The sequence below is a fragment of the Lagenorhynchus albirostris genome, chromosome 7, assembly GCF_949774975.1.
Source record: "Lagenorhynchus albirostris chromosome 7, mLagAlb1.1, whole genome shotgun sequence".
Classification (NCBI taxonomy): Eukaryota; Metazoa; Chordata; class Mammalia; order Artiodactyla; family Delphinidae; genus Lagenorhynchus; species Lagenorhynchus albirostris.
The window spans coordinates 109,129,456-109,155,154 of record NC_083101.1 but is presented as its reverse complement, the minus strand read 5'-3'; the positions used below and the strand labels follow the sequence as shown (position 1 = coordinate 109,155,154).

General features: G+C 46.3%; 1 protein-coding gene and 2 long non-coding RNA genes across 7 annotated transcripts in view; 1 reads left to right on the top strand and 2 right to left on the bottom strand.

Moving 5' to 3' along the window:
• Nucleotides 1-25,699, top strand: part of GALNT7 (polypeptide N-acetylgalactosaminyltransferase 7) — a 117,953-nt gene that overhangs the window by 38,685 nt on the left and 53,569 nt on the right. For all 5 annotated transcript variants that reach the window (XR_009541705.1, XR_009541704.1, XR_009541706.1 and 2 more), the window contains exon 2: nt 19,090-19,550. Coding sequence is in view for 2 of the 5 variants with exons in the window: in XM_060155816.1 (XP_060011799.1) it covers nt 19,090-19,550 (461 nt within the window). In the remaining 3 variants the exon portion in view is untranslated. The remainder of the gene's footprint in view (nt 1-19,089; nt 19,551-25,699) is intronic.
• On the bottom strand, nt 17,813-18,973 carry LOC132523061 (uncharacterized). Its single transcript, XR_009541417.1, has 3 exons — nt 18,868-18,973; nt 18,642-18,753; nt 17,813-18,186 (listed from the first exon to the last, which is right to left on the bottom strand). It is a non-coding gene; the product is annotated as an uncharacterized LOC132523061 (long non-coding RNA).
• Nucleotides 19,333-23,596, bottom strand: LOC132523930 (uncharacterized). The gene is made up of 3 exons (XR_009541709.1): nt 23,478-23,596; nt 22,225-22,325; nt 19,333-19,408 (listed from the first exon to the last, which is right to left on the bottom strand). It is a non-coding gene; the product is annotated as an uncharacterized LOC132523930 (long non-coding RNA).

Below are 25,699 nucleotides of genomic sequence, written 5' to 3'. Positions count from 1 at the left end.
CTACGGCCTCTTCCCTACAGTTCTTTAGAGGTCTTTAAGCAGTAATCCATCTTGAGGAACATTTTAATCTCTACTTAATAACAGCCTAACGTTTATTGCATATGCGGTGTTGCCCGGCCCTCGGTGTTTCTGTGCATTACCTCACGCCCTCCTTGCAGTGACCCTGTAGTTGCTTGCTATTATTCCAACTTTATAGGGGAGGAAACTGACTTAAATGCTGTGGTCTCTGCTTACTGAATGGCTTCTTCAGGAAAATACCAGGTTTATCTTCTTGGAGGTTGAGTTCTTCAGGAAGCGGGCTCTGAGCTGGGATCGGTGCAGGGCTCTGTTACCGGGGCTCTGGGGGTAGCCGCTTTGGGAGGGAGGGGCTGGCCCAGCTGCACCAGGGGGTTCTAGCAGTCCTGGCTCTCACACACACGGAGCCCCGGATCATAGGTGTCCATGCCATGGAGAGAGGGAGGCTGGGCCTGGGACCTCTGCCTGGACGGTCACTCTGGGCCGCCTCGTCCCGCAAGGAGCCTTGGCCTTGGGTGAGGCAGTCTTGTGGTCGCCGCAGCAGCAGGGGTCCCCAAGGAGGTCTGGCTGCCAGGACCATCCTGCGCCCAGCCACCTGCAGCTGGGGTCAGGAGTCCTGGGGGTTCTCACAGCGCCTACCACATCGCTAGTAAATTTGCTGTGGTTTCTCCAAAACAAACCATTCTGGACAAAGACTTTTTTTTTTCTGTGACTATCCGTTTCTTATTTTTCCTATTGAAGATGTATGTTAAAAGAAGTCAAAAAAGGGGGCTTCCCTGGTGGTGCAGTGGTTGAGCGTCCGCCTGCCGATGCAGGGGACATGGGTTCGTGCCCCGGTCCGGGAAGATCCCACATGCTGCGGAGCGGCTGGGCCCGTGAGCCATGGCCGCTGAGCCTGCGCGTCTGGAGCCTGTGTTCTGCAACGGGAGAGGCCATGACAGTGAGAGGCCCGCGTACCGCAAAAAAAAAAAAAAAAAGAAGTCAAAAAAGATTGCTCTTGTGTCACTCATCATAACCCTAAAGGCTTTCTTTTAACCCAATTTTATCAGCCTTGAACCCTTGCCTTGTAGGATACTGGCTGGGCCAAGTGTTTACATGCAGACAGCCTGTTACTGTTGTTTGCAAACCTCAGGTGTTTAGCTTCTCTAATCCAGTCCGCAAAAGTTTGTTCCCTCTATAACCATGCTTGAAAGTTTCTCGAAGAAGTCAGTGCCAGAGACAGCCTTATGCTGATGCAAGCTAGGGACCCCGGAATTCTGGACTCTCATCCTTCATCCTGTGTCTTCTGATGAAGAAAGTGACTCACTTTCGCTTCACAGAGACCCTCTTCCGGCTTTCTGCTTTGGCTGAAATAGGGTGTTACTGACCCCTGGTGTTTCTCTCCCTGGTTTGGGGGACTCAGGGCTCTCAGCAAAGGACGGGCCTGTTGGTTTCCTTTGAATTAGGTCAGGCTGCGTGTTGTAAGTTCACTTGCTTTGAGGCTATGTCTGTCTTTGTTTTTATTGGAGGATCTTCTTTTTTGAATTTTTTTTAACATCTTTATTGGAGTATAATTGCTTTACAATGGTGTGTTAGTTTCTGCTTTATAACAAAGTGAATCAGCTATACATATACATATATCCCTATATCCCTTCCCTCTTGCATCTCCCTCCCACCCTCCCTATCCCACCCCTCTAGGTGGTCACTAAGCACAGAGCTGATCTCCCTGTGCTATGCGGCTGCTTCCCACTAGCTATCTATTTTACATTTAGTAGTGTATATATGTCCATGCCACTCTCTCACTTCGTCCCAGCTTACCCTTCCCCTTCCCCATGTCCTCAAGTCCATTCTCTACATCTGCATCTTTATTCCTGCCCTGCCCCTAGGTTCATCAGTACCAGTTTTTTAGATTCCATATGTATGTGTTAGCATACGGTATTTGTTTTTCTCTCTCCAACTTACTTCACCCTGTATGACAGACTCTAGATCCATCCACCTCATTACAAATAACTCAGTTTCGTTCCTTTTTATGGCCGAGTAATATTCCATTGTATAAATGTGCCACATTTTCTTTATCCATTCATCTGTCGATGGACACTTAGGTTGCTTCCATGATCTGGCTATTGTAAAAAGTGCTGCAGTGAACATTATGGTACACGATTCTTTCTGAATTACGGTTTTCTCAGGGTATATGCCCAGTAGTGGGATTGCTGGGTCATATGGTGGTTCTATTTGTAGTTTTTTAAGGAACCTCCATACTGTTCTCCATAGTGGCTGTATCAATTCACATTCCCACCAGCAGTGCAGGAGGGTCCCTTTTCTATTGGAGGATCTTGAAATACATACTTAGAGTATGTTTGTTCTAGAGTTTTAAAAACTTAATCTTATTTCTCAGTACACAAAATTTTGACACCCAGCAACATAATTTCTTTGCTTTATAATATTCTCTAAACTGGAAATGAAGGGTCTTAAAATTACATGTATGTCATATACTTTAGTATGCGGTTAAAAGACAATATAATAAAAAATGACATCAAAATTAATGTAAAATCCAACTCCTTTTAATTCCTTATTTCTAATTTATCATGTGTGTCTACTGCTTTGGAGAGAAAGTAAGATAAAGACTCTTAACTTATTTAATTTTTTTAATTTAAATTTTTAAATTTAACTCCCCTTTAAAGAAGTATCTTAAGATGATGTAACTGGGAGCAGGTATAAGTAGGAGAGATCAGTAGAGAACAAAGTGTAGTGAAGTATTTATTTGTTCTTATTTTTAAAAAAAGCATCTTCACATTAAGTGCTGTGCAGTACAGGACATGGGCTGCCACCTCATGACTGTCTCATTTTAGAAGATATGACATAATTCTCTCCTTTACTTTTAAGTGATTGATAATTGATGATTGACCGATTAATAATTGAGTTCACCACATTCTGGTTTTTGTGCTTTTTTAAAACATTTGCTAAAGCTGAGTTTTTTTGTTTTTGTTTTAATGCTGCCTAAAGTCTGGTCATGTCCTCAGATGAAGAATATTCCTAGCTGTGCCCTGTGTGTGAACTTTGAGCTTAATCCTTCTGTGGTTATAAGTATTATTTCTCTGAGCCTTCTCTCAGCTCTGCTTGTTGTGTATTCTCTCTCTGTTTTATCACTAAATCATGCATGGCAACCTCTTTGGCAATCAACAGACTTTAGAGCTTACTGTGATATACAGCCTCCTTATAGAAAAAAAATCTCAAGTTATTATATGAACTGTTTTCTAATGAGGTAGTTTTTGTCAGTAAATAATTTTTAAAAAAAGTTTGAAAGGAAGCTTAACAATTTTTAAAAACTTTATGCTAACATATGTTCAATATAGGAACTAAGGAAAACCAAGGCATAAGAAATATATCATCTACAATCTCACCACCAGAGGCAACTACTACTTTTAACTTTCTTTCCTTCTAGTCATTTCTATGCTTTTCTTTTTGTAAAAAGAGATCATATGGTGTAAGCAGTATGCATAATCAATGTATGTCTCCTACTTTTAAAAAACTAACATTATATCATAAGGATTTTCCACAAGAATTATTTTTCTTAAACATTTTTATAGTTAAGTACTATTCAACTATTAACTATAGTTAAGTACTTGTGTAAGTGCAGCATTCATTTTCTTGACTAGTCTTCATTATAGACATTCTGTTTGTTTCTAGTATATTTGCTGGTATATGTTGCACTGAACATTTATGCATAATATCCTTTCTGTAATTAGAGTTGTGCCCCTAGAATACATCCCATTTCTGAAATTTTGTAGTCAGGAGGGAATGTTTTTAAGGATCTTGATACATACAGCTTAGATGGTTCTACACAAAAGTCTACCAAAGTCACACTGTTTGTACTTTTTTTTTTTTTTTCCTGGTACGCGGGCCTCTCACTGCCGTGGCCTCTCCCGCCGCGGAGCACAGGCTCCGGACGCACAGGCTCAGCGGCCATGGCTCACGGGCCCAGCCGCTCTGCGGCATGTGGGATGTGGGATCCTCCCGTACCGGGGCACGAAGCTGCGCCCCCTGCATCGGCAGGTGGACTCACAACCACTGCACCACCGGGGAAGCCCCTGTTTGTACTTTTTTTTTTTTTTCTTCCTCTCCTGAGGAGAGGGTGCGAGATCTTTGTGACCCTAAAAAGTTTAAGAACCACTGATGTATGTTTATAAAAAGAGATTTTATGTTTCTCAGGTTCATCACTGCCTTTTAGCTTTCTAGAAGGCTAGCAATACACATTGCCCAAAGTAGATGTGCAAGAAATTTGGTGAAAATAGGGTCTTGGTGAGACCTCCATGTGATCGAAACCGAGGCTCTGTTTCAGGAAAACAGGAGTAAGGTGACTCGGGCAGTGGAAATGCTGTAACTCTTTCTCAGTGTCAATTTGAAAACCTTATTGTATTGACTTCGTATTTGTCAGTGGCAGACAAATAGAAGATTTCTGAAAACCATTCTGTGTTTCTGTGAAATCAGAATAGGTCCTGTGTGCCACAGTGACCAGCTGACAATAATTTATATTTTTCTCTGTAGAAATAAAGTCACACGAGATGAGTATATATTCCATTTGCTTACAGCCTGATAGTCACCTAGGCTAGTGGGCCCCGTCACAAGTTACTCCTACTTTTTGAAGTATTAATTGGATTTCTAGAAGATTACTTCTATGAAAACAGCCCTGTCTGAACTATTTATTACTAATTCTAGTTAATAGCATTGTATTGGTTTGAAACTAAAGGAAATATTTTTTTTGTGGCCGTGCTGCGTGGTCTGCGGGATCTTAGTTCCCCGACCCGGAATGGAACTCGCACCCTTAGCAGTGAAAGCCTGGAGTCCTGACCCCTGGACTGCTGGGGAAGTCTGGACTTTTTGCTGAAATGAATTTACAGAAATTGACAGTGATTCTAAGGGCTGTATTTTACTTTTTGCATTTCAAAAATCTTGATATTTATCAATTTATATAGTTAAAAGGTATGAAAAACTTGTGGCTGCCTCCCTCCCGGGAGACAGTAAGGTGGTCCAGAACGTGGGCTCTGGCGTCAGAGACCCTGGGTCTGTGTCCCGCCCCTGCCACCCCCAGAGTGTGTGGCTTTCAGCAAGCCCCTCAGACCCTGTGCCTTGGTTTTCTCATCTGCTCCGAGGGTGATGGCGAGGATGGCAGGAGACGGGCTCGTTTCGTCACAGGGCCCTGCCCCCTCCTCACCCTGTGGTCATCTTTGTGGTCATCCCCTTGGAAATCAGCTTTCAATAAAGCACTTGGGTGAGAAGTTGGTTTACCACTGTGGGTTCTTTTTAATTCCTTTTTTCACTCTAAACCTCTGGAGGCTCTGTGTGAACTTTGCTGCCTTGGGCTGTGCTTTGTCTGACACTTGGCTGCTGTCTTCCTCTCCTACCTGCTTTCTTTCATTCGTAGATACCAAGATAAATGTCTTGCTCACCTTCGAAGTACCAAGTAAAGGAAGGAAATTTCCTTCTTCTAACCTGAATGACTTAGGGCCATCAGAAGATTTTGGCAAATAAAACCAAAGTATCTGGAGAGACTTGACTGTCCCAAGTACCACGCAGATTAATTTGCCAGCGTTCTAACGTTCCGTTCGTCGCGAAGGGCTGTCAGACTTGGTGGCGCTCGCGTGTGACCGGCCGAGGCTGGCTGGGGTGTGTCAGAGCAGCGTCCCTGACGGACCGGCTTCTCCCCGTGGTGGCGAGGTGCTTCCCCTTCCTCACCAGCAGCTGTGGCCCTGCTTCCCACAGAGCCGAGAAGTCGCTCAAATGGCTTGTGCGGTGTTCTAGAAAGATGCACTGAGTACCTACCGTCTGCACACGGGTAACCATCCCCCCCCCCCGCTCTTTGTGCTGGAACCACGTGAGCCCCTGGGGGGCTCTGCAGGGCTCTCCCCTCCTCTCTCGACCTCTCGTCCTGCGTAAGCCCTCCTTCGCAGGGAGCCTTCCCTAACCTCCCCGGCTAGACCAGCCCTCACGTGGCACCTCACCTGTGTGATGACTTGATTGCCTGTCTCCCCCTGGACGGAGGGCTCCCCAGTAGCAGGGGTGCGTTTGCACCGCTGTGTCCCCGCGGCCGGGAGAGTAGGGGCTCAGCTCGTACTCGACAGCCCGTCAGCCGGACGCTTCAGAGGAATGTGTAGGGCAGAACACGAGGACCACAGGGCGCCCCTAGCACTGGGATGACGAAACAGTGGGCTCTCTGCATCTGCGCGTGGGGAGGAGATACCATGGGAGCCCCGAGGCCTCGGGACCCAGGCTCCTGGGCCTCGGCCGGTGTCACCGTGTGTCCTGAAGCCAGTGAGTGGGTCCCGCTGCAGAGCTGAGCCACCCCTCAGGCCTTGGGGTTCCCGTTAGTTTAACAACACGCCTAGTTTTGGGCCCTGTTGATGACTCCTTTCTTGAAATTCTCTCCTGCATAGCTTTTCCCAGCATTTTATTTCTAAACTGGTTTCTTACTACTCTGAAAACATCTGGCCCCCTCTCCGCATTCATCTGCTCCATCAGAGTCCTCACTCCAGATTTCAGCTCTGCGCCGGCCTGCTCCCCGCAAGGCGCCCGCGCTCCACAGGATGCTGTCAGAACCTCTTGGCCTTTAAGAGGCACCGCCAGCATCTCTTCTCCTGCCACCTCCCCACTGGTCCTCTCCACTCCTTACACCAGGCCATTTGCATTCACTGAAGAGTCCCTGTGTTTTTTATGCTTTGGTGCCTTTGCGTCGGTCTAGAAAGGCTGCCAGGCCCCACTCTTCCTCCCATCTCGCAATCCTTCCCACCGCTTCTGGGATGGGGAGTGTTTGCAAACCCAGGTCATGCTGCTTCCGGCTTCCCTTCCCCTGCGAAGAAGCCTGGGCCGCCTTCTAACACGTCAGAGAGCGCCTGGTGGGTAGCAGACCTATAATAAATACTTGGATAACTAGAAGGACAGTTCTTTTACCTTTCTTTTTTTTTTTTTTTTTTTTTTAGTTCTTTTACCTTTTAATGACGCATATAAATATTAACCTGAATGCCAAATACCGCTCGTGATAAACTAGAGGATCCCTGGATAAGCATTCCCTCTTGAGAGCAGGCCTGTTGTAGATGAAAGGTAAAAGGTCAGAAAGTTTATTACATGAATAACCCTGATCTACTCTGAGGGTATTTTTCTTTCTCACATAGTTACAATTCCTTGTCACCTCTCCCAAAATGGATTTCTTGTCCACAGGGTAGTAAATGTTACGTGGTAGTACATGTAGTAAATGTTACTCCACGCTTTAAAATGATACATCTGCCCTGAAAATCTTGAGGTATTTTCTTTCCTGAGGTGATTTTATTTTCAGATTTGCAAGAGAAGATTATTTTATACCAATCACAGTGTATGTGTGGTAAAGCCCCACATTGCCGTGCTGTTTTATGAGCTGTTTTATATGCTTTTATGCTGTTTTTGTGTTCGGGGCAAAGCAAGGAAGCCCTGGAGGAAAGGCTGTTTGATGCATTTCCCTCTGCAAAGTAGCAGCACTTCACGTGGGAGTGCTGTGTTCATTCTAGAACTTCTCCCCTGGAGAGGTAATAGGACATTGCTTTCTCAGCTTTCAAAAGAGTATTACAGTAGTTCTCTCTTGACACAGATACCACGTTTGACCTCGTTCTGCTCTCCCCTAGTAAAATGTTTTCCTTAACATCCTAAGAATTATTGATGATCCTCTTGGTGACATAATTTCCAAGAAAGTTTTCAGGAAGATTTGGAAATCATTAGTGCTTTCACTGGGATCACCAGATGTGAAGGAGAATTAAGAGTTAAACTGTTTGGCGTTGACTGGTATTAGATTATGAAGTGTATTGTTATATTGGAAACAAGAATCAAAGGATAGGATTAAATAAGCATGTGCCTGGATTTAAAAAAGAAAAAAGAAGTTTTAACAGCATGGTCCCCAGGGACGGATGTAGCGCTCACTCTTTTAAAATATTTTAAAGGTGATCTGGAAAAGAGAGTGGAGCACGTGTCAGCTCTTCTAGGTAAGAAAGTGGAGTTGATTGGCCCAGGCTGAGAGAAGGTCCCAAAGTATGTGGGTGGGCAGGTGGGCAGAGGAGGGCCAGGCGGGGCCTCATCTTCTGCCAGTTCAGCTCTCAGTGGGTCCTCCGGTCTCCACCTGACAGAATGCTGCGATGGTTCCTTCAAAGGGTCTGTTCAGCAGGGTTAATTTCTCGCATCTTATCCTACTAAGCTGTTCGGCTTTTAAATGTGTGTTACCACTCTCCATCATCACATACATAATATATATGCATACATAAATTATTCATGTGTTTAAAAATCTTCACAGATTTTAATCTACCATCTTTCTTTCTCTCTTTGCTTTGCTTTCATCTTTTTCTCCTCACTCTTTCCCCAATACTTTTCTTATTTTTAGACAGGTCATTTTGTAGGAATAATGTGGTAGGATATTTATTATGAAATGTTGACAATTTAAAAAGAAATTTTAGAATGAAAATACCACTTAGGAACTTTCTTTTTAAAGTTCAGTAATTGCTTAGCTCCCAAACACAGAGTTACCCACTATATCCTTTTATGATTTCTAAGAGGTATTATAATCCACCTTTCATTACCTGTGGGAGATGGGGCTTTTAAGTGACATTGATGTGCCTCGTTCTTACAGCCCTGTCTCGACATCTGTGCTGTTACCACTGAAATGATGGCATAAACTTTGGCAAATATAGCTTCGTCACCTTTTGAAATCTACTACAAAATGATTTATTGATTTTGGTTTTTTGTTTGTTTTGGCCGCGCCGTGCGGGATCTTAGTTCCCCAACCAGGGATCAAACCCATGCCCCCTGCATTGGGAGCACAGAGTCTTAAACACTGGACCACGTAGGAAGTCCCGATTTATTGATCAATTGTTTAGTACCTATGTTTGATTCTTAAAATTCAGTTCGAATCAGCTAGAGATTTAATACTAAATATTCACAATAATAAATATTGTTTTAAACCTGTAAAGTAGGTATATGACTCCGTTAATGAGCTAAGGCATGAAAAATAAAAGTTATTTGGATTTCGTCAAGGTGTTCACATTGCATGTTTCATAGACCTCTTGGTTAGTTGTCTATGATAATAACTTTGATCTGGGCCATTAAACAGTCTCAGAAATAAAAGTCTTCTGTTTTTTTTTTTTCGGTACGCGGACCTCTCACTGCTGTGGCCTCTCCCGCTGCGGAGCACAGGCTCCAGACGCGCAGGCTCAGCGGCCATGGCTCACGGGCCCAGCGGCTCCGCGGCATGTGGGACCCTCCCGGACCGGGGCACGAACCCGTGTCCCCTGCATCGGCAGGCGGACTCTCAACCGCTGCGCCACCAGGGAAGCCCGAAATAAAAGTTTTTTGTAAAAGGATAACCAGTTTGTTATTTTCCTATTTGTAGACATTAACCTATATTTTGGTCCTTTATCTGCCCATTTCTTCTTTTAATGTATTCCCACTTGAGTACTATCTGGTCGTTTTCTGACCTGATTTAGAATCTCTAGCTTATTTCTGTTTTAAAAACAAGGACCAAATTTAGCAGGAGACCATTGGCAAGATAAATTGGACTAGAGGCTCAGACTAACACCAGCAGGTTTACTTTGTTGTGTTTAAATGAAGTACTCATTTTCCATGAAATAACAAATTTCACTTGCAGACATGATTTATTCAGATCTGAAGAAGAGAAACTAAAAAAAGGATTATTCAAATTTTAGATTTGTAGGGAAAGTAATGTTTTCAGTTATCTCATTTGGATTCTCAAAATGCTAACTTAAACCAAGTCCAGCAGTGGCATAAGACAGTGGATTCAAAGCCAGTTTATATTCCAGCAGATAAACAGGTGATGTGACCCCCCCCCAGCTAGATGTTCCCCATTTGCTCAGTCCATGAAGAAGCACGCATTGAGTACCTACTGTCTACACACAGATAACAGTCCTCCGAGAGCCCTCGTCTGACTGGGGAGAAACATGTGAACAGATCCTAAGGCAATTTGGGAAGAACAGTGTTAGAAATATTCGGGACCTGGGAGAATGGGGGCCCGGGGGGCGTTCAGACCTGCTGGCTTGAACAGCTGGTGCTTAATGATAATTTCACATTTACAAAATAGAACATTAGAGATTATAGTGTTAATGCAGAGAAGGATCTTGTGTGAAATCTCCCTTTTTCCAGTTGTAATTTGAATTTATATGTTGAAAATGGAAAGTTTTTATTACTAAGGAATTTGCAGTTTACCCTGATACCTTTTAAAAAATGCAGTGCATTGACATAGTTATTAAAAAGTAAATTTTATCATAATTTTAACCAATTTGATCGCTTATTTTAGTTTTGTTAAACTAAGTTTTGTTTTAAAGTGTACCATATGCTTCTGAGGAAACGTGATGGATTTTGTTACCCACGCTTACTAATATCACTGTCAACCGCTTTTAAACTATACCTAATCACTGGAGTAATCTAGAGTTGAAAGAGATCAAACTTAAAAATTAGAATTTTTTTAATATTTCAGAAGTCTTTCTTTTTAGTATTGCCTCTCATCTGTGAAACAGTTTAAATAAATGTATGTCCTATAACGAAATTCTTACTTGTCCATTAAGTTTGGGTTCTGGTGAGATAAAGGTAATATTTCTAGTTAAAGAGTGATGTTCCTAAACCCTGAATGAAGAGGTGCGCCCACAAACACAAGAAGAAAAGTGTACCCACATACAGTGTCCAATGGTATGAGTGATGTTAAATATTAGAAACGTACTGAAGTATTTACTTGAACCAGAGAAAACGATGGAAATCGGACACCGGCTAATTTATAACTTGGGATACTGTCAGTGCATAATTATTATCCAAAGGTGGAACATAATGAAACTGACGTGGCAATGTTTTTATACATAGTGGTGGGGAGAAAGCTACTTAACTCTTGTTTTGTTTCTTGGATAATGTTAAAGGCTGGAAGGGGTCAGTGTTTCCCACTCTCAGCATCCAGATTTCATCATTGACCTGGAGGAAAAGCCTTGAGTGGATTAGAAACAGCTGGGATGAAGTGCCTGCCTTTGCCTTCTGCTTAAAAAGGGAACCTGCAGCCTCCAGAGGGCGTGGACTAAAGGATGCTAGACAGCATCAACTGAGAGCCGGCTCCAGGCATCAGAAAATGTAGCTAATTTTAGATAACCTTCACGGGGCTGTCTTCAATAGCTCACATAGTTGGTTGCCCCAAAATAGTTGATACTTTTCTACTGACTATGTAGTATTTTGCATACAAACTGAAAGTTTCTCATTATACAAGTCAGGCAGATCGCAAATTTGTCTTCAGAAAATCGTTGTGCCAGTGCAGATGGGCACTTCTTTTAAGAATACCACGTGATACACACAAAAATACAAATCTACAGATCCGACTCGCCGCACAACCATGAGATTTATCAGGAGGCACTTTTACAATGGAAATCTCCCTTTATTAACATGAGTAAATGTTCAAAAATGTCATATAGCCCCTTTTTAGGAGGACACCTATATTTTTAAATATTTTTTTTTCATTTATTTATTTTTTTGGCTGCATGGGGTCTTAATTATGACAGGCGGGCGGGGGGGGGTCTTCGTTGCAGCATGCAGGATCTTTAATTGCAGCGCGCGGGTTCTTCATTGAGGTGCGTGGGCTTCTCTCCAGTTGGGGCCTGCGGGTTCTCTCTCTCTGTAGTTGTGTCACGCGGGCTCCAGGGCACGTGAGCTCTTCGTTGCGGCACCACGCGGGCTCTCTAGTTTTGGTGTGCAGGCTCGGTATTTGTGGTGCGCGGGCTTAGTTGCCCTGTGGCATGTGGGATCTTAGTTCCCCGACCAGGGATCCAACCCACGTCCCCCTGCATTGGAAGGTGGATTCTTCACCACTGGACCACCAGGAAGTCCAGAGGACACCTATTAACTTACAAACTACAGGACAGATCTGTATTATATACTGCATATCATATACTGCTCATTTGACTAAGGAGGAGTGGCATTTAATTGACTCTGAACCTGGTAGGTGGTTAAAGTGCAGCGCTGCCTTTCCCATTGGTGACTGGCTGCCAATGTCAGCAGCTCCGATGTAACAGGAGCTCCAGACGGTCCAGGGATGCACTGTCCCTAGAGTAAGTCTCGGTCCCCCTGGCTTACCGTGTAGTGGCCTGTGACTGGTGGTTACTTGCCCAGGTCTAGCCTGTGGTGTTAGGGCTGCTGACCTGAGTTCCTCTTGGTGGAGCAGTTACTGTGATGTCAGCTGTGCTGCCTCCTCCGTGCTGTTCCCTTTTGGTTTATATCCTGGCCTGGTGCTTGGCATCCCTACTGAGTCAGTCCGTTTCTTAGGGCAGATAGTCATTCTGTCGGAATGTAATGCTTTTTCTCACTGATAAGCCAGACCCTCCTCCAGTTCCAGCTCTGCCGTAACTGCTAACAGAGACATTGCCATTGGTCTTCAAATGTACTTGAATTAGGGTCCTTTTCCATAAGGGAGGACATCCTACGTATTCAAGGATTGGTGAGTCCTCTGTTTCATCTTGAGTGTATCCATTTCAAGCCCTGATGAAGCAGACAGATTACTTGACACTCCCCTCCCCCCACCCACCATGCCCCAGAAGGGCCACCGACGCCCGGGGCATTGCGGTCAACTCTCAGGCCTCTGAAAGGAGCCAGAGTGGGTGGTCTTCCTGAGCACAGGATGTCAGCAGGGGCTGGGCCAGCTCAGAATCCAGCCGTAGTAACCAGAGAGAAACCGGGTGCTGAGGCTGGAGCACCCCACCCATGCCTACATCCTGCCGCACGCTGGGGAGAGCCTGGGGACACCCCGCCCACAGGCTCACCCCGTTTCCTCTGAACTTCGTTGACTCTTCTCATCCCTCCCTCCCTGCTGTCTTCTGCTCCTCCTAGGTGAGTGAGTGCAGCTGGAGAAGGGATGCAGCTCGGATTTTTCTAATTTATCAAGAGGGTCTTTAAACTGTAGAATTCAGTTTGACCTGTTATGTTGTAAACCCTGTGGCTCAGGCAGAATGACAGCCAAATCGCGAGCAGTTGTTAGTGGCGGCCACGCCCCAAGGCAGAGCTGGTTTCTCAAGAGCTCTGGTGGCTGCAGAACCTCCTCATTATGAGCTCAGCTTTCTAGGCTCACCTCGAACTTCAGATCCAAGCCTGTGTTACTTCCCTTTGCTCTAAATTCCTTTGTGTTCATATCATTTCTACCGAGGCATGACCATCCTGGAAAGATATCGTGCCTAAGGGCGATTTGGGGTCAAGGGGTGCTTGGTGAATTGTAAGATGGAAAGTGAGTAGTCTGACCTGACTCCTGTTAACCCCGTGTTTCCATCTGGTGATCCGTGATTCTGTTTTTCAGTACATTTCCACCTTTACAAACATACTGATCTTAGAAGATTATCTCCCGATTCTGTTTTCCATTTCCAGTCATCAATAGTGATCCCTTGATTTTGACTGTTCAGGAAATCAGCTCGTGCTTATGAAGGTATCTGAACACCAGCAAATCACAAAGGCAACTGCTGACTCTCATTCCCTCCCAGGCAGAAGGAGCCTGTAGTTCTCCCTCTCCGGGGAGCTGAGTGTTGTACTACTTTACAGTCATCCTTTGAATCATATAACATGACGATTTGACGTGATTATTCTTAATTGACTTGGGGTTAGGCAGACAATTCTCGTATTTGGTTTTGCCTTCAGATTTAATGACATGGAGGCTTTGAGAAGTGAGCAAATTCAATTTTTCTGGTGTCTGTTATACAGCGTTATTAAGAATACAGCACTGTGCACAGAATATAAAGTTAGGTCCTCCTCTCTTCAGAGAATATAAAGTATCGCTAGGAAGCTTCTGTCTGATCAAGACCCTCTTTCCCTGTCCGTGTTCTCCCTTTCCCTCTCAGACTCTCTCTCATAAGTCAGGCAGATATTGTAGGATTCATGCATTTATTCAGTAAATACTTAGGATTGCGTGCATTGGGGTGCAGTGGTGCATCCCATGGACGTGGTCCCTCCCCTCCCACGGAACTTCCAGTCTAGTGCAGGGATTGGGGGCAAATCCATCCCCATTAGCCTGTCTTTGTAAACAAGGTTTTGTGGGAACACAGCTGTACCCATTCGGTTACGTACTGTCTGGCTGCTCTGGGCACTATAATGGCATCTTGAGTAACTGCGGCAGAGACCCTGAGATCTAAAAAGCCTGGAGTGTTTCCTGCTCCTGCCCCAGGGGGTGAGGTGGAGAGATGAGTGCAGGCTGGAGCCAGAAAAGCTCTGGGAAGAGTATCTGCTCTCCTGAGGGAAGGGGGCCGGCGTGGAGCCTGGAAGCAGGGGAAGGGACGTGTTCATACTTGAATTTCAGGGAAGTCACACCGGCTGCTGTGCAGAACAGTAATGACGAGAGACAGCAAGTGCACGCGTTCGAGGGAGAAGCACTAATGCCCGGGGTTCAGGCGCACGGGCTCTGCCCGGATGCACGTTCCAGCCTTGCCTTGTACTGATCCCGACATTAGGTCACTTCTCTTTTGGCTCTTCCGTCTGTGCAATGGGGGTGGTAATCACAGAACCTGACTCTTGGCGTTGAATAGGTTAATATGCGTGAAGCACTTAGAACACAGTGTTTGCAGTCGTCACTGTTCTTCCTGTTCTAGTCATCCTGTTAAGAGGGCAGAGTGGCCTCGGCAGTGTTGGCAGAAAAATTAATCAATCTACGAAAGAAATGGAAAAAATTTTTTGAGCCAAATTTGAGGATTATAACCCAGGAAGAGCATCTCAGAAAGCTCTGAGAACTGTTCTGCCTGTTAGGAGTCCGGGCACAGGTATATAAGTTTTTTGAGACAGAGGGCGCTACGTCCAATGCCGTATCATTGACAGTTTACATGATCCAGATCTAAGTGGCATCGTGGTGGGTCACGTGAGCCCTTACAAGCTCAAGACGGAACGTTGTCTTTTAAGCAGTTGTCTTGTTGATGCTGGGAGAAAGTCGCTCTCGATGGCCGAGCAGGTGTTTCTGCCGATGGGGGGTTGGGTTGATGTATAATGCAGACACACAGTGCACAGTGGGGGAGAGAGGAGGCCAAGGGGCAGAGAAGAACTTCTGTGTTGAAATTTTTCTTGTCTTGCCGTAGAATACGAATCTTACTTCACGGCAGTGAGGGTATGGAGAAAGTGACCGGGCTCAGGAGCTACACAAGGCAGTAGGGTTGACAGGAGTCAGGGATGGGTAGGCTGTCAGAACAAGCGGCTGGGGATGCAACGTAGGACTGGTGTTTGATCGGTCAAGTGGGCAGTGGCTCCCGTCCCCGAGGTGGGGAGGACAGTAATGGAAACGTGTGTGTGACGTGGGGGTGAATGGGAAGTTCACTGTGGGGTCTTTTCGGTTTAGGTGCCAGTTTGATTCAAGCAGACATGTTGAGGAAGCAGTTGACTGTGGGCCCGGAGATGAGAAGCGAGATGTGGGCTGAGGAAACGGGGGTAGGAAAGATCACATGAACCTGCACCTCGCTCGGGAGAGGAGACGCCAGAGTGAGTAGGAGTGACAGGCAGGGCCCTAACAGATCTACAGAGAACACCAAGAAGCAAAGGTTAGGGGACTCCTGGGTGGTCCAGTGGTTAGGTCTCTGAGCTCTCACTGCCGAGGGCCTGGGTTCGGTCCCTGGTCCGGAAACAAGATCGCACGAGCCTGGCGGCCAAAAAGAGTCAAAGGTTAGACAAAGGGAAGATCGAAACAATTTTTGGAGGAAGATGAGCACGAAGTTCGAATCCATTAAACGTTCTCTTGTTGAGGTGGGGGAGTCTGAGAAACGTTTAAGTTGGCGAGTCTCGCATCAGACCCCACGCACCTAAACCACAGCACGTCTCTCACAATTCGGGTACCTGATTTCACGTGCTCTCATGTTGCGCATTCTTCCAGTAAGCCGTTTTCCCCCAGTGGAATATTAGGCACTACAGAGGATGCTCTGTTGACCTTCAGTGACCTGTTCAGTGTACTTTTCTGTCCCTTTTCCCCTCCCCTCATTCTTTACCTACCCCGTTACTGGTTCACTGGAGCCTTGATGTGGAAAGTTGAAGTGGGAGGACCATGTCTTCCTCCTTTTTTGTGGGGTACTTGGTTCAACATCAACGACTTGAGTCCAGTATCTGAGAGTTTTATAATGACCTCTCTATTTTAATTTGTTTATTACAACACTGCGGTTGTATAGTATAATTTTGGAAAGAGCCAGGAGATAAGTGGAGAAAAGGACGCTTTCCCATCACCGGAATCACCCCCAGCTTCCGCGCCTGCCTCTTTGTGACAGAGGCGTGCTTGGCTTCCTCTCCTCAGGATGGGTTAATTCCCACCAGAGCCCTCAGTGCTTCGGGACACGGATCTCGGGCAAGGCTGCTTCCTGCCTCCAGTCTAGCCCTACTCTGACCCTTAGAGCTCACAGGTTAGGCTTCAGCTACGTCCCTACTACTCGACTCAGGTGTGCGGTGGTCAGAAACCTGATCCAGAAGGCTTATCCACCTGTACCTGGATAGGCATCACATTAGATGGTTAGGCGAAGTGCTGCATCTTATGTTGTTTTGTGCTACAGGAGGAAAATTGTGGAGAAACTTTGAAATGGACCAGAAAGATTATGGGGTGCATTATCTAACTCGGCTTTCTATGTTATCTCACCCTTTCATTATCTCTGAGCTGTTTTACCATCCTGTAAATGATAGAAAACTGCTAGTAATGCACAGACGTCTTGTCCATTGAAATGGCAGTCATGTACTGTGGAATGCAGTCGGTTACTGCTCTCTGGATATTGACCAGTTTTACCAGTTTTGCCTCTATTTGTAAATTCTTTGCAGTGTTCTTGATATTTATGTATTTGTCTGTTCTTTGGATTCACCTTTGAACTGGTTGTAACGTCTTACGGTTCCTTTTAAAATTAATCGGTCAATTAAAATCTGTGTCCCACGTTCAGAAAAAAATTCTTGTCATACATACACATGTGTGTTCATATCTGCATGTAATATCTCTAGGAAGGTTCACAAGGAAGTGCTGGCTGTGAGCACCTCTGCGGAAGGGAAGGTAGGAAAACTTGCCTTTCACTGTATGCCCTTTGCGATCCTTTGAATTTTGTATCACATGCTTATAGTGTTACCTAAACAAAGAGATAAACTTGTTAAATTCCTTTTTGAACTCTCTCAAGTCAATCCTTAGCTAGGCGTTACCAAAACTTCATCATCGACTAAATTCACATTTGAATTAGCTGACTTTCCAAAGAGACCTTTGTCTCTAGATAAACTACTGGTAGACGGCAACCTGCATATCAGCATCACACCTGGAGCCTTACTTCTGTACTCTTTAAAGTTTTTAACTTCATTTTTCAAGACAGCTCTAACACTGTAGAAACATGTCAGTGGGAGGGGGGTACTAATTCTTTCATGAATCTCTTAAGGAACCAGGGGATCTTGGCGTGAGGGGGGTGACAGACCAGCCGGCCGTCTGCGGTTCCGGTTCTGACCTCTTCACCTCGCTCCAGCCCAGCTGCACACATTCTCTATCGACCTCTGCTGGTTATAGCTGGAGGTGCTCCCTTTAAGCCAGAGGAGCGCAAGCCTGATGTATATTGAAATCACCTGGGGAGCTTTTAAAATTCTGATGCCCCAACCAATTAAATCACAGTGTCTGAGGGGTGGGACGCAGACGTCAGTATACTTAAAGCCACGGAGGTGATGCTGACGTTGAGAAACAAGGCTCTGTGCATGGATTCAGGAAAAACTTCACATGTGACACCCCAGAAGCAAAAGCACTCAGAATTTCTTTTTTTTTTTTAATGTTTGTTTATTTATGTATTTATTTTTGGCTGCGTTGGGTCTTTGTTGCTGTGCGTGGGCTTTCTCTAGTTTCAGCGAGCGGGGGTGGGGGGGGCCCGCTCTTTGTTGCCGTGCGCAGACTTCTCATTGTGGTGGCTTCTGTTGTTGCGGAGCACGGGCTCTAGGCGCGCGGACTTCAGTAGTTGTGGCCCGCGGGCTCAGTAGTTGCGGCACACGGGCTTCAGTAGTTGTGGCTCGCAGGCTCTGGAGCGCAGGCTCAGTAGTCATGGCATGTGGGCTCAGTAGTTGTGGCACACAGGCTTCGTTGCTCCCTGGCATGTGGGATCTTCCCGGGCCAGGGCTCGAACCCGTGTCCCCTGCATTGGCAGGCGGACTCTCAACCACTGCGCCACCAGGGACACCGTGCACTCAGGACTTCTGACGGGAAGATATGTGCAGGGGGTGAGGAAAGGGAGACACCCCTCCCAGAATACCTGTACACACAGCGTCTGTGTTTCCTTGGGACGCTTCTGGAACGTGGCCAACTTAGGTACTGGGTGTGGTTTAAAAGCCCCAGCTGACTCAGTTACAGTCACTAGGGCTTTTTTTTTTTTTTTTTTTTAATATAGTTTGGAACTCAGCTAAACTTCCACTGAGCAGGAAATACCTAATGGGGGCTGTTGAGTGCAAATCCCAGCCCTGTTCCTCTGGCATTTGGAGCACGAAGCCAGCCTCGGGGTGGGCGATGCCTAACAGCACGGCCACCATGTGGCTGTGTGACCGACAAAACATCATATTCCTCGTACACCAGATAACTGGGAAAACCACACTGTACAACAGGACCTGTTAAGTGCCTCCTTTAGTCACAGGTCCTAGAACCTCCTTGCTCTGACCTGTGACAGTGTGCTTTGGGACTTCCCTGGCAGTCCAGTGGTTAAGACTCCGTGGTTCCAACTGCAAGGGCCATGGGTTCGATCCCTGGTGGGGGAACTAAGATCCAACATGCTGCACAGCGTAGCCAAAAAAATAGGGAAAAAGAAAGAAAACAGCAATATGCTTTATTAAGGGGTCTTTGATAGAGTCGTCTTTATAAGGGGAGAAGTAAAAAAATGCATCCACCTCTTTGTTTTGGAACGGTTAGACAAGGAAATAGTCTCTTCTTGGCTCCCCCTGGGAAAGGTACCTTCTAATGGGGGCCCTGATTCATGGCCTGCTTCTGTTTCATATTTCAGACCATTTGATTGTTGCCTCAGCTATTTTGAAAACATGAAAATTGGTGTCATAAACTCTGTTGTGGTTGCCTTCATGTACTCACTGTATATCCCCCTCCCTTTTGTGTAGGAAGACAGAGCTGTTAATAACCCCATGCCTGACCGAGGGGGCAATGGACTAGCTCCTGGGGATGACAGATTCAAACCCGTGGTGCCCTGGCCTCATGTTGAAGGAGTAGAAGTGGACTTAGAGTCTATTAGAAGAAAAAACAAGGCCAAACATGAACAAGAGCGCCATGCTGGAGGAGATAACCAGAAAGACATAATGCAGAGGCAGTATCTCACATTTAAGCCTCAGACTTTCACGTACCGTGATCCTGTGCTCCGCCCAGGGGTCCTCGGTAACTTTGAACCCAAAGAGCCCGAGCCTCACGGAGTGGTTGGTGGCCCTGGAGAGAAAGCCAAGCCGTTGGTTTTGGGACCAGAATTCAAACATGCAGTTCAAGCCAGCATTAAAGAGTTTGGATTTAACATGGTGGCGAGTGACATGATCTCCCTGGACCGCAGCGTCAGTGACTTACGACAAGAAGAGTAAGCACAACCCCTCCCCTTTCTGACCTGGGCGCGCGTTTCCATAGATACCTAGACTTACTTAGATGGTTAGAGTGCAAAACATATTTTGTGCGTTCACTGAAAGGGAATAAGAGGGTCTTTGGTCCACGAAGTGGCCAGAAGGGGGAGATCTCCCCATTTGTGTTGTTTTACTGAGGGTGTGGCGTATAAAATTCTGGGGTCTCCTCTACCACTGCTGCTCAAAGTGTTGTCCCCGGACGGGCACCGGTCTGAACTTTCTGTTCCCAGTCCACAGAGAGAAAACGAGCTTGTACCAGGCTGTGAAGTAACTCTTGATAGGAGGTGCTTTAAGTTCACCTGACAATGTGTGAATAACAGAGCTGTCTCTCTCGGTGCGTTGTTTCTCCTTCTGGACAAAAGCTCCTTGTCTTGCTGTGGGACGGTAAACAGGAATGCTGCTCGGGATGCCTCTGGAACTAACTGGTTGTTTGCCCTCTTCCGTTCTTACCCTCAGCACTGAAACTGGGAACGGAAGCTCCCGAGTATGTACTGTATAAAAGGCGCCTTCAGACAGATGAAACCGTAGCCCTCACGTTCAAGTGCTTTTCATGTAGTGTGATTTAAAACAAAGGGTTTCCAACTCTTGACTTTTGATAATGGTGGTTATTGAATGAACTCAGAGCTTTTTCTCCTTCAGTTTATTCACTAACTGATTCTACTCAGAGGGTCTAAGCAGCTTCCATTAGCTTCCATGGTGTGGATGCAAGTTTAAGTCACTGCTACTGCAAAACTTTCCAGATGTATTCCCTGTGATGCGTGGTTAACACAGTCCTCGTTTTAAGAAGTGGACACAGCAGGCGCACGCACACACACACGGTCCCCACAGCAGCATCCTTTATGACCCTGCAGTCAAATTCTGGACCTACCAGAGGGCTACTCCAGAGACTTTGGACCTTCCTATATTGATATGATAGGAGTGAGAGGGGGGTGCATGAAATATGCAGAGAAGAAAGAAAGAGAAGCAGTAGAGAACCAGGGTGGTGAGGGACATAACCTCTAGTACAGAGAAGAATTGGAGCATCTCGGGGGACTGTGAAGGGAGAGTGTGGGAGCAGTTATTCCTGATCAATGCAGAGATTTGCCTGGTCGCAGATTTGCCATATTTGGAAAGAAAAAAAAAAAAAATAGCAGGTGCTCAGTCAAATTTACTTTCAGTTAAACAATGGAAAATGTTTAGTATAAGTATGTCCCAAATAGCGTTTGGAATATACTTATACATTAAAAATACTTGTGGTTTATCTGAAATCCAAATTTAACTGTGCATCCTGTATTTTATCTGGCAGCCCCCCTAGGCAGGGGCTGAGGTCGTTGTTATAGAGCGAGAATTGCCGTGCATGGACACTTCAGGACCCCAAACGGGATCTGCGGTCCTCCCTGGAGTGCATCCCAGTTACCCAAGACAGTCTCAGACCGTGCGTCTGTCACAGGGGGGGGTTCTCGGAGGACCTCTCGATGGCCTTCTCCTCACCATGATGGGGAAGGAAAGGAAGGGGAGAGTCTAACACTGACTTCCTGCTACAGGCCAGGACTTCCTGCAAGTGATCTTATTTGATTCTCACAAGCAAACTGTGAGAGAGTTGCCACGTGTGAACGTGAAGTCTGAGGCTTAGCGCTGTGACTTCTCTGTATCTGCCCAGCGAAATGGCAGGGCTGTGGTCCTACCCCAGGTGGCCCGGTTAGAAAGGACTTCTCCCTGCTCTGCCCCATCCCTTCCTGGACAGTGTGGACCAGGGCAGGGTGGCCATCCCAGGGTGAGCTCAGTGTGGAAACGGAGATTTTAGCACATGAATTACTTAGAAAAGATACACATGTAAAACACCAGTTTGCAAATCAGTTTAAAATCTAGCTCACTCTTTGGTATAAGAAATGTGCTAAGATGTAGAATATCAATAGAAAACCAACAAGGACCTACTGTATAGCACAGGGAACTATACTCAGTATCTTGAAATAACCTATAATGGAAGAGAATCTGAAAAAGAATAGATATGTTCATATGTATATATATATGTACATATGTGAGTGAATCACTTTGCTGTACACCTGAAACATTGTAAATCAACTATAATTTTAAAAAAGGAAGAAAGAAACATGCCAAGAAGATCAAAGGCATACATGCATACAGGGCAGGGCAGCGCCCAGGACTAGCGTGGTTCTCGGTGGCTCCCCCTCCTGCGCCCCTCACATCCCTTCTGTCCCCCAGGCCTCTTCTTCCTGCCACCACGCTCCATCTCCAGTCCACCCTTCCACCTCCCCTGTCACCAGCCACGGCCACACCACTGTCATCTCTCCTAGAAACCTGCCAGCGCCTCCTGCCTGTTCACACCTAGCCCGGGTAACATCATTCTTTGCCTTCCCAGAGCACCTAGAATAAAACGTTCCGGGCCTGCCCACCTCGCTCTGGCCGTGCGTCTTCTCCCGCGGGGGTCGTTTGCACGTTCCCCCCCCCCCCGCCAGCTCCCTCACCTCTGTGGGCTTTATCCTTCCTCTGTGGCCCCTTCCCAACCCTCAGGCTCCGTCAGACTCTCTGGCCTGCTTTATTTTCCATTACTCCTCTCTGGCCGTTTCATTCCTAGTGTCTCTCAAATTTTATAATTAGACATTGGTTAATTTAGCTATTGACTGTCTTTCTTACTAGATGATAAGGTCCCGAGAGCAAGGAATTTGTCTGTTTTCTTCACCAGCTACTTCCAGTAAGTGACACCCAGGAGCTTGGCCGTGTCCAGTGGTGAACATCTGTTGAGAGAGTGAATGAATGAGTGAGTGAAGGAAGGAGTCCGCTGGGATCAGACCTTGGCTCCATTACCAGACGTGAGATCTCAGACCAGCTCCTTACCCTCCCTATCAGTTACCTGATCCATCACGTGGGTCTACCCATGCCTACCCCCTGGATTGGCATTGGGATTAAAGGACATAATAGACTAAAAGTCGTACCACACGCCTGGGGGTTAGAAACTTAAGTATTAGTGGCTGTTTCTTTCTTAATTGCTGTGGCACTTTCTTCAGGTCACAGTTTGTCTACCCTTGAATGTTTCTGTAACTATGCAGCTTTGAGGTCCTCTGTTGCTTTTTGGAAAGTGTGGATTCCCCCCACACCGCCGTGTCTGCATCATCTTGCATCTCCTCGCACCTCCCTTGATGGCAAAGCCTTCGTCCCCTTTGATGATTTCAGACATGCCAGGCGCCTCTGAAGCTCCCATCTCTCTGGGTCTTGCTCTCCTACAGTCGTCTTTCTTCCTGCCTTTCGCTGTCTTTCCTAGCTGCATTGCCCCCCAACCCGTCACCTTCCTTCTTTTCTTCTTTCCTCTAATGTTCCTTCCTTCCTCCTGCCATGCCTTTCCATAGGCTGATCATTTCTTTGTTCTTTTCTCTGGCATAACTGGAGCAGCGCTTAGAAATAAGATTATTGCATGTTCCTGCAAGGATTGTGTCCCCAGTCAGATAAAAGGACCGAGGCTATCTTAGCAGATGATCCTAAACCCCTTTCTAAAATTCTGTGTTAGTGAGAAAACTTTTGTTTATACTCAAAATGTGCAAACATACTCCCAGAAGATTTTTTAACTCAATCCAGATTATTTTTTAAATTTGATTCTTTCTCACCCTTTTTTAAAAAATGGGATAGGCTTCTTTCCTGTTTGAACACTGTAAAATTCAGTGTAGACTCGTAAATAATTTCTAAGTTGAGTTATTCATAATTTAGAACGTGGTCAATCTTAAGAGTTTTCGCCAAAATAAAAAGGTCAACAGCAAATACAGCACTGCTAATTTTCACGTAGTATCTGATGTGCATATTAGCACTTTTCTGCTCTACCGGCAAAGGGAAAGCATCCCACGGGCCCACCTCACACACACGCCCTCCCTCACACTCGGTCCCCCCGGAGGGCGTACTGCACAGGGCTTGAATCTCCGCAGCTGTGGGATCTAGGCCTGATTAGCCTGCTCTTGTGCCTCTGTCACGCATAATGAGCCACCTGCCACGCTTGGAAACCCAGCTTCGAGCTGTTTGTCCAGTTACAACATCTGCCCCTGGTTCACTCGCTCGTTCTTGTGGCCGTTCCCTCCGGCTTTTCGGATGAAAAGCAGGACAGAACTGCCCAGCTGCCAGTGTGACTCAGGCTCACGTCTGTTGCAGCTTTGAATCACATCCCCGGGCTGAGTCACTTACTGGCTGTTGATCGCTCATTAGGAGGGTGAGTAACAGTGTTTGGAGGGAACGGGAGGCCTCCTTCTTTTCTAAAGGCTTGAGCCAAGAATGACCTCACCTGCCTTCACGCTTGTGTTCTATAAAAAAACATACATGATTTTCTGCACAGCTCAGCGGAGATGGAGTCTCTCCAATAAACGGGGCACTGTGCTAGCCCGTCAGGGATGCAGCAATAAGAAAGTACAGTCCCTGCCTTCAAGGGGCTCGCCATCTATCCCTGGGGAGAAGGGAAAGGTTACCGCGACGTAAAGAGCCTGAGGGAAGGAGAGGGGGGCCACGCTGAGTTACAGGGAAGTCAGGAAAGGATTTACAGGGTGAGCACTAGGGACGGGCCCGTCGATGAGGAGGTTTCCCAGGAGGAGGTTACAGGTGTAGAGGGCAGGACGGTAGGCGTGGACCGGGAGGAAGTCCGGTGCCGTGGCTTACGTGGATGGGGCAGTGAGTGCAGAGACATAGAGACACAGCTGGTAGGACAGAGAGGGTGGCGTTTGCAGGCCCCCAGTGCCGCTCTTCACAGTCTGTACTGAATGCGGTGCAGGGAAGACCCACTGAAGGGGTACCGAGAGAACTTGAGGAGTGTCAGGCTGCTGGGGTGTCCGGAGCGGGTGGGGGCCTGACCTGGTAGATGGTCCGTAGTATCACAGTAGGAACCTGAGTGAAGGCCCCAGAACCAGACTAAGGAGACTCAGGGGGAGAACAAGAGTTAGAACAGGAGGTGCCGGCAGCTGACGGAGGGGAAGGAGGAATCAGACATTGGTACAAGGCTTTGAAGCTCAGAAACAGGGAGAAGGCCACCACTGACCAAGGAGGGGGCAGGATCAGAACAAGCTGCTCTGCACAGAGCACCTGTGCCCCAGACCTGGGCCTCGGGCGAGTGCCCCTCCCCCGTGCTGAGCCCCGCAGGCGGCCGAGCCCACTTGTGGGAAGTGCTGTTTGCGGTTACGTTAGGTTTTCTTCTAATAAAGCGTAGGATTTTATTTCCTTTACTGTGAACTAACGGCGGATGCGAATATGTGGAAATTATTCTTGCCCTTTCTCTGCCCAAGAAGGCAGACAAGCAGGGGTATCTAATCCAAGCTATTTTGTTTCAAACAAATGAATTAATAAGTATCTTGACTTGTTGAACAAATTCATCTGCTTCTACTGTTTAACCTTTCCTCCTGCCTGCACTCCTGTTGCATTTCTATTTTGTAGAAAGCTATCTCAGTTACATTGACAGAGCGAAATAATAGATGTTAAAGTGCTTCAAAAACTCTAAGAGCCATGCAAATGTTAATATGATTGTTAATAACTTTGTTAAGCTTGTCTGTGAGAAACTGAGGTGGTTTTTTAAAGATACTATACACTGACATTCCTGTCTTATACACTAGGTAATTCTCTTCTTACCTGATACCAGAATACTGATATTTAATTTTATTTAAGGTAGTTATGGTCGTGAGCTTTTTTCATTCTCCGTCTGTGTTAAGGGCTTTCTTTGATACCTTTGTGTAGAATATAGTAATATAATTTATCAAATAGTTGGTATTTTCAAAATAGGCTATAGGGTTCTTTTCTAATTTCAGTTCCTATACATTGTGACCCATGGGTTTCCATTAACACTGACTAAATGTAAGGAGCCGCTCGTAAGAGGTTAAAACAAATTATTAGAATTGTCTGTGCATCATGGACACACATGTGTATGTGGATCACGTATGTGCACATGCACTTCAGTGCTGCGTCCTAGTTTCTGTTAGCACAGTGAGCGCTGGTTCTGTACGACGCCATGCGAACGGCACGGGTCGCGACCGTTGGCATGCACCCCTTCCCTCTCTCGGATTTTACCCAAAGCACGTCTCATTTTCCAGACTGCAGTTTGGCAGCAGTAGAGCTAATCTGCAGGAAGCACATTTGACATTGGTTTCAGGTG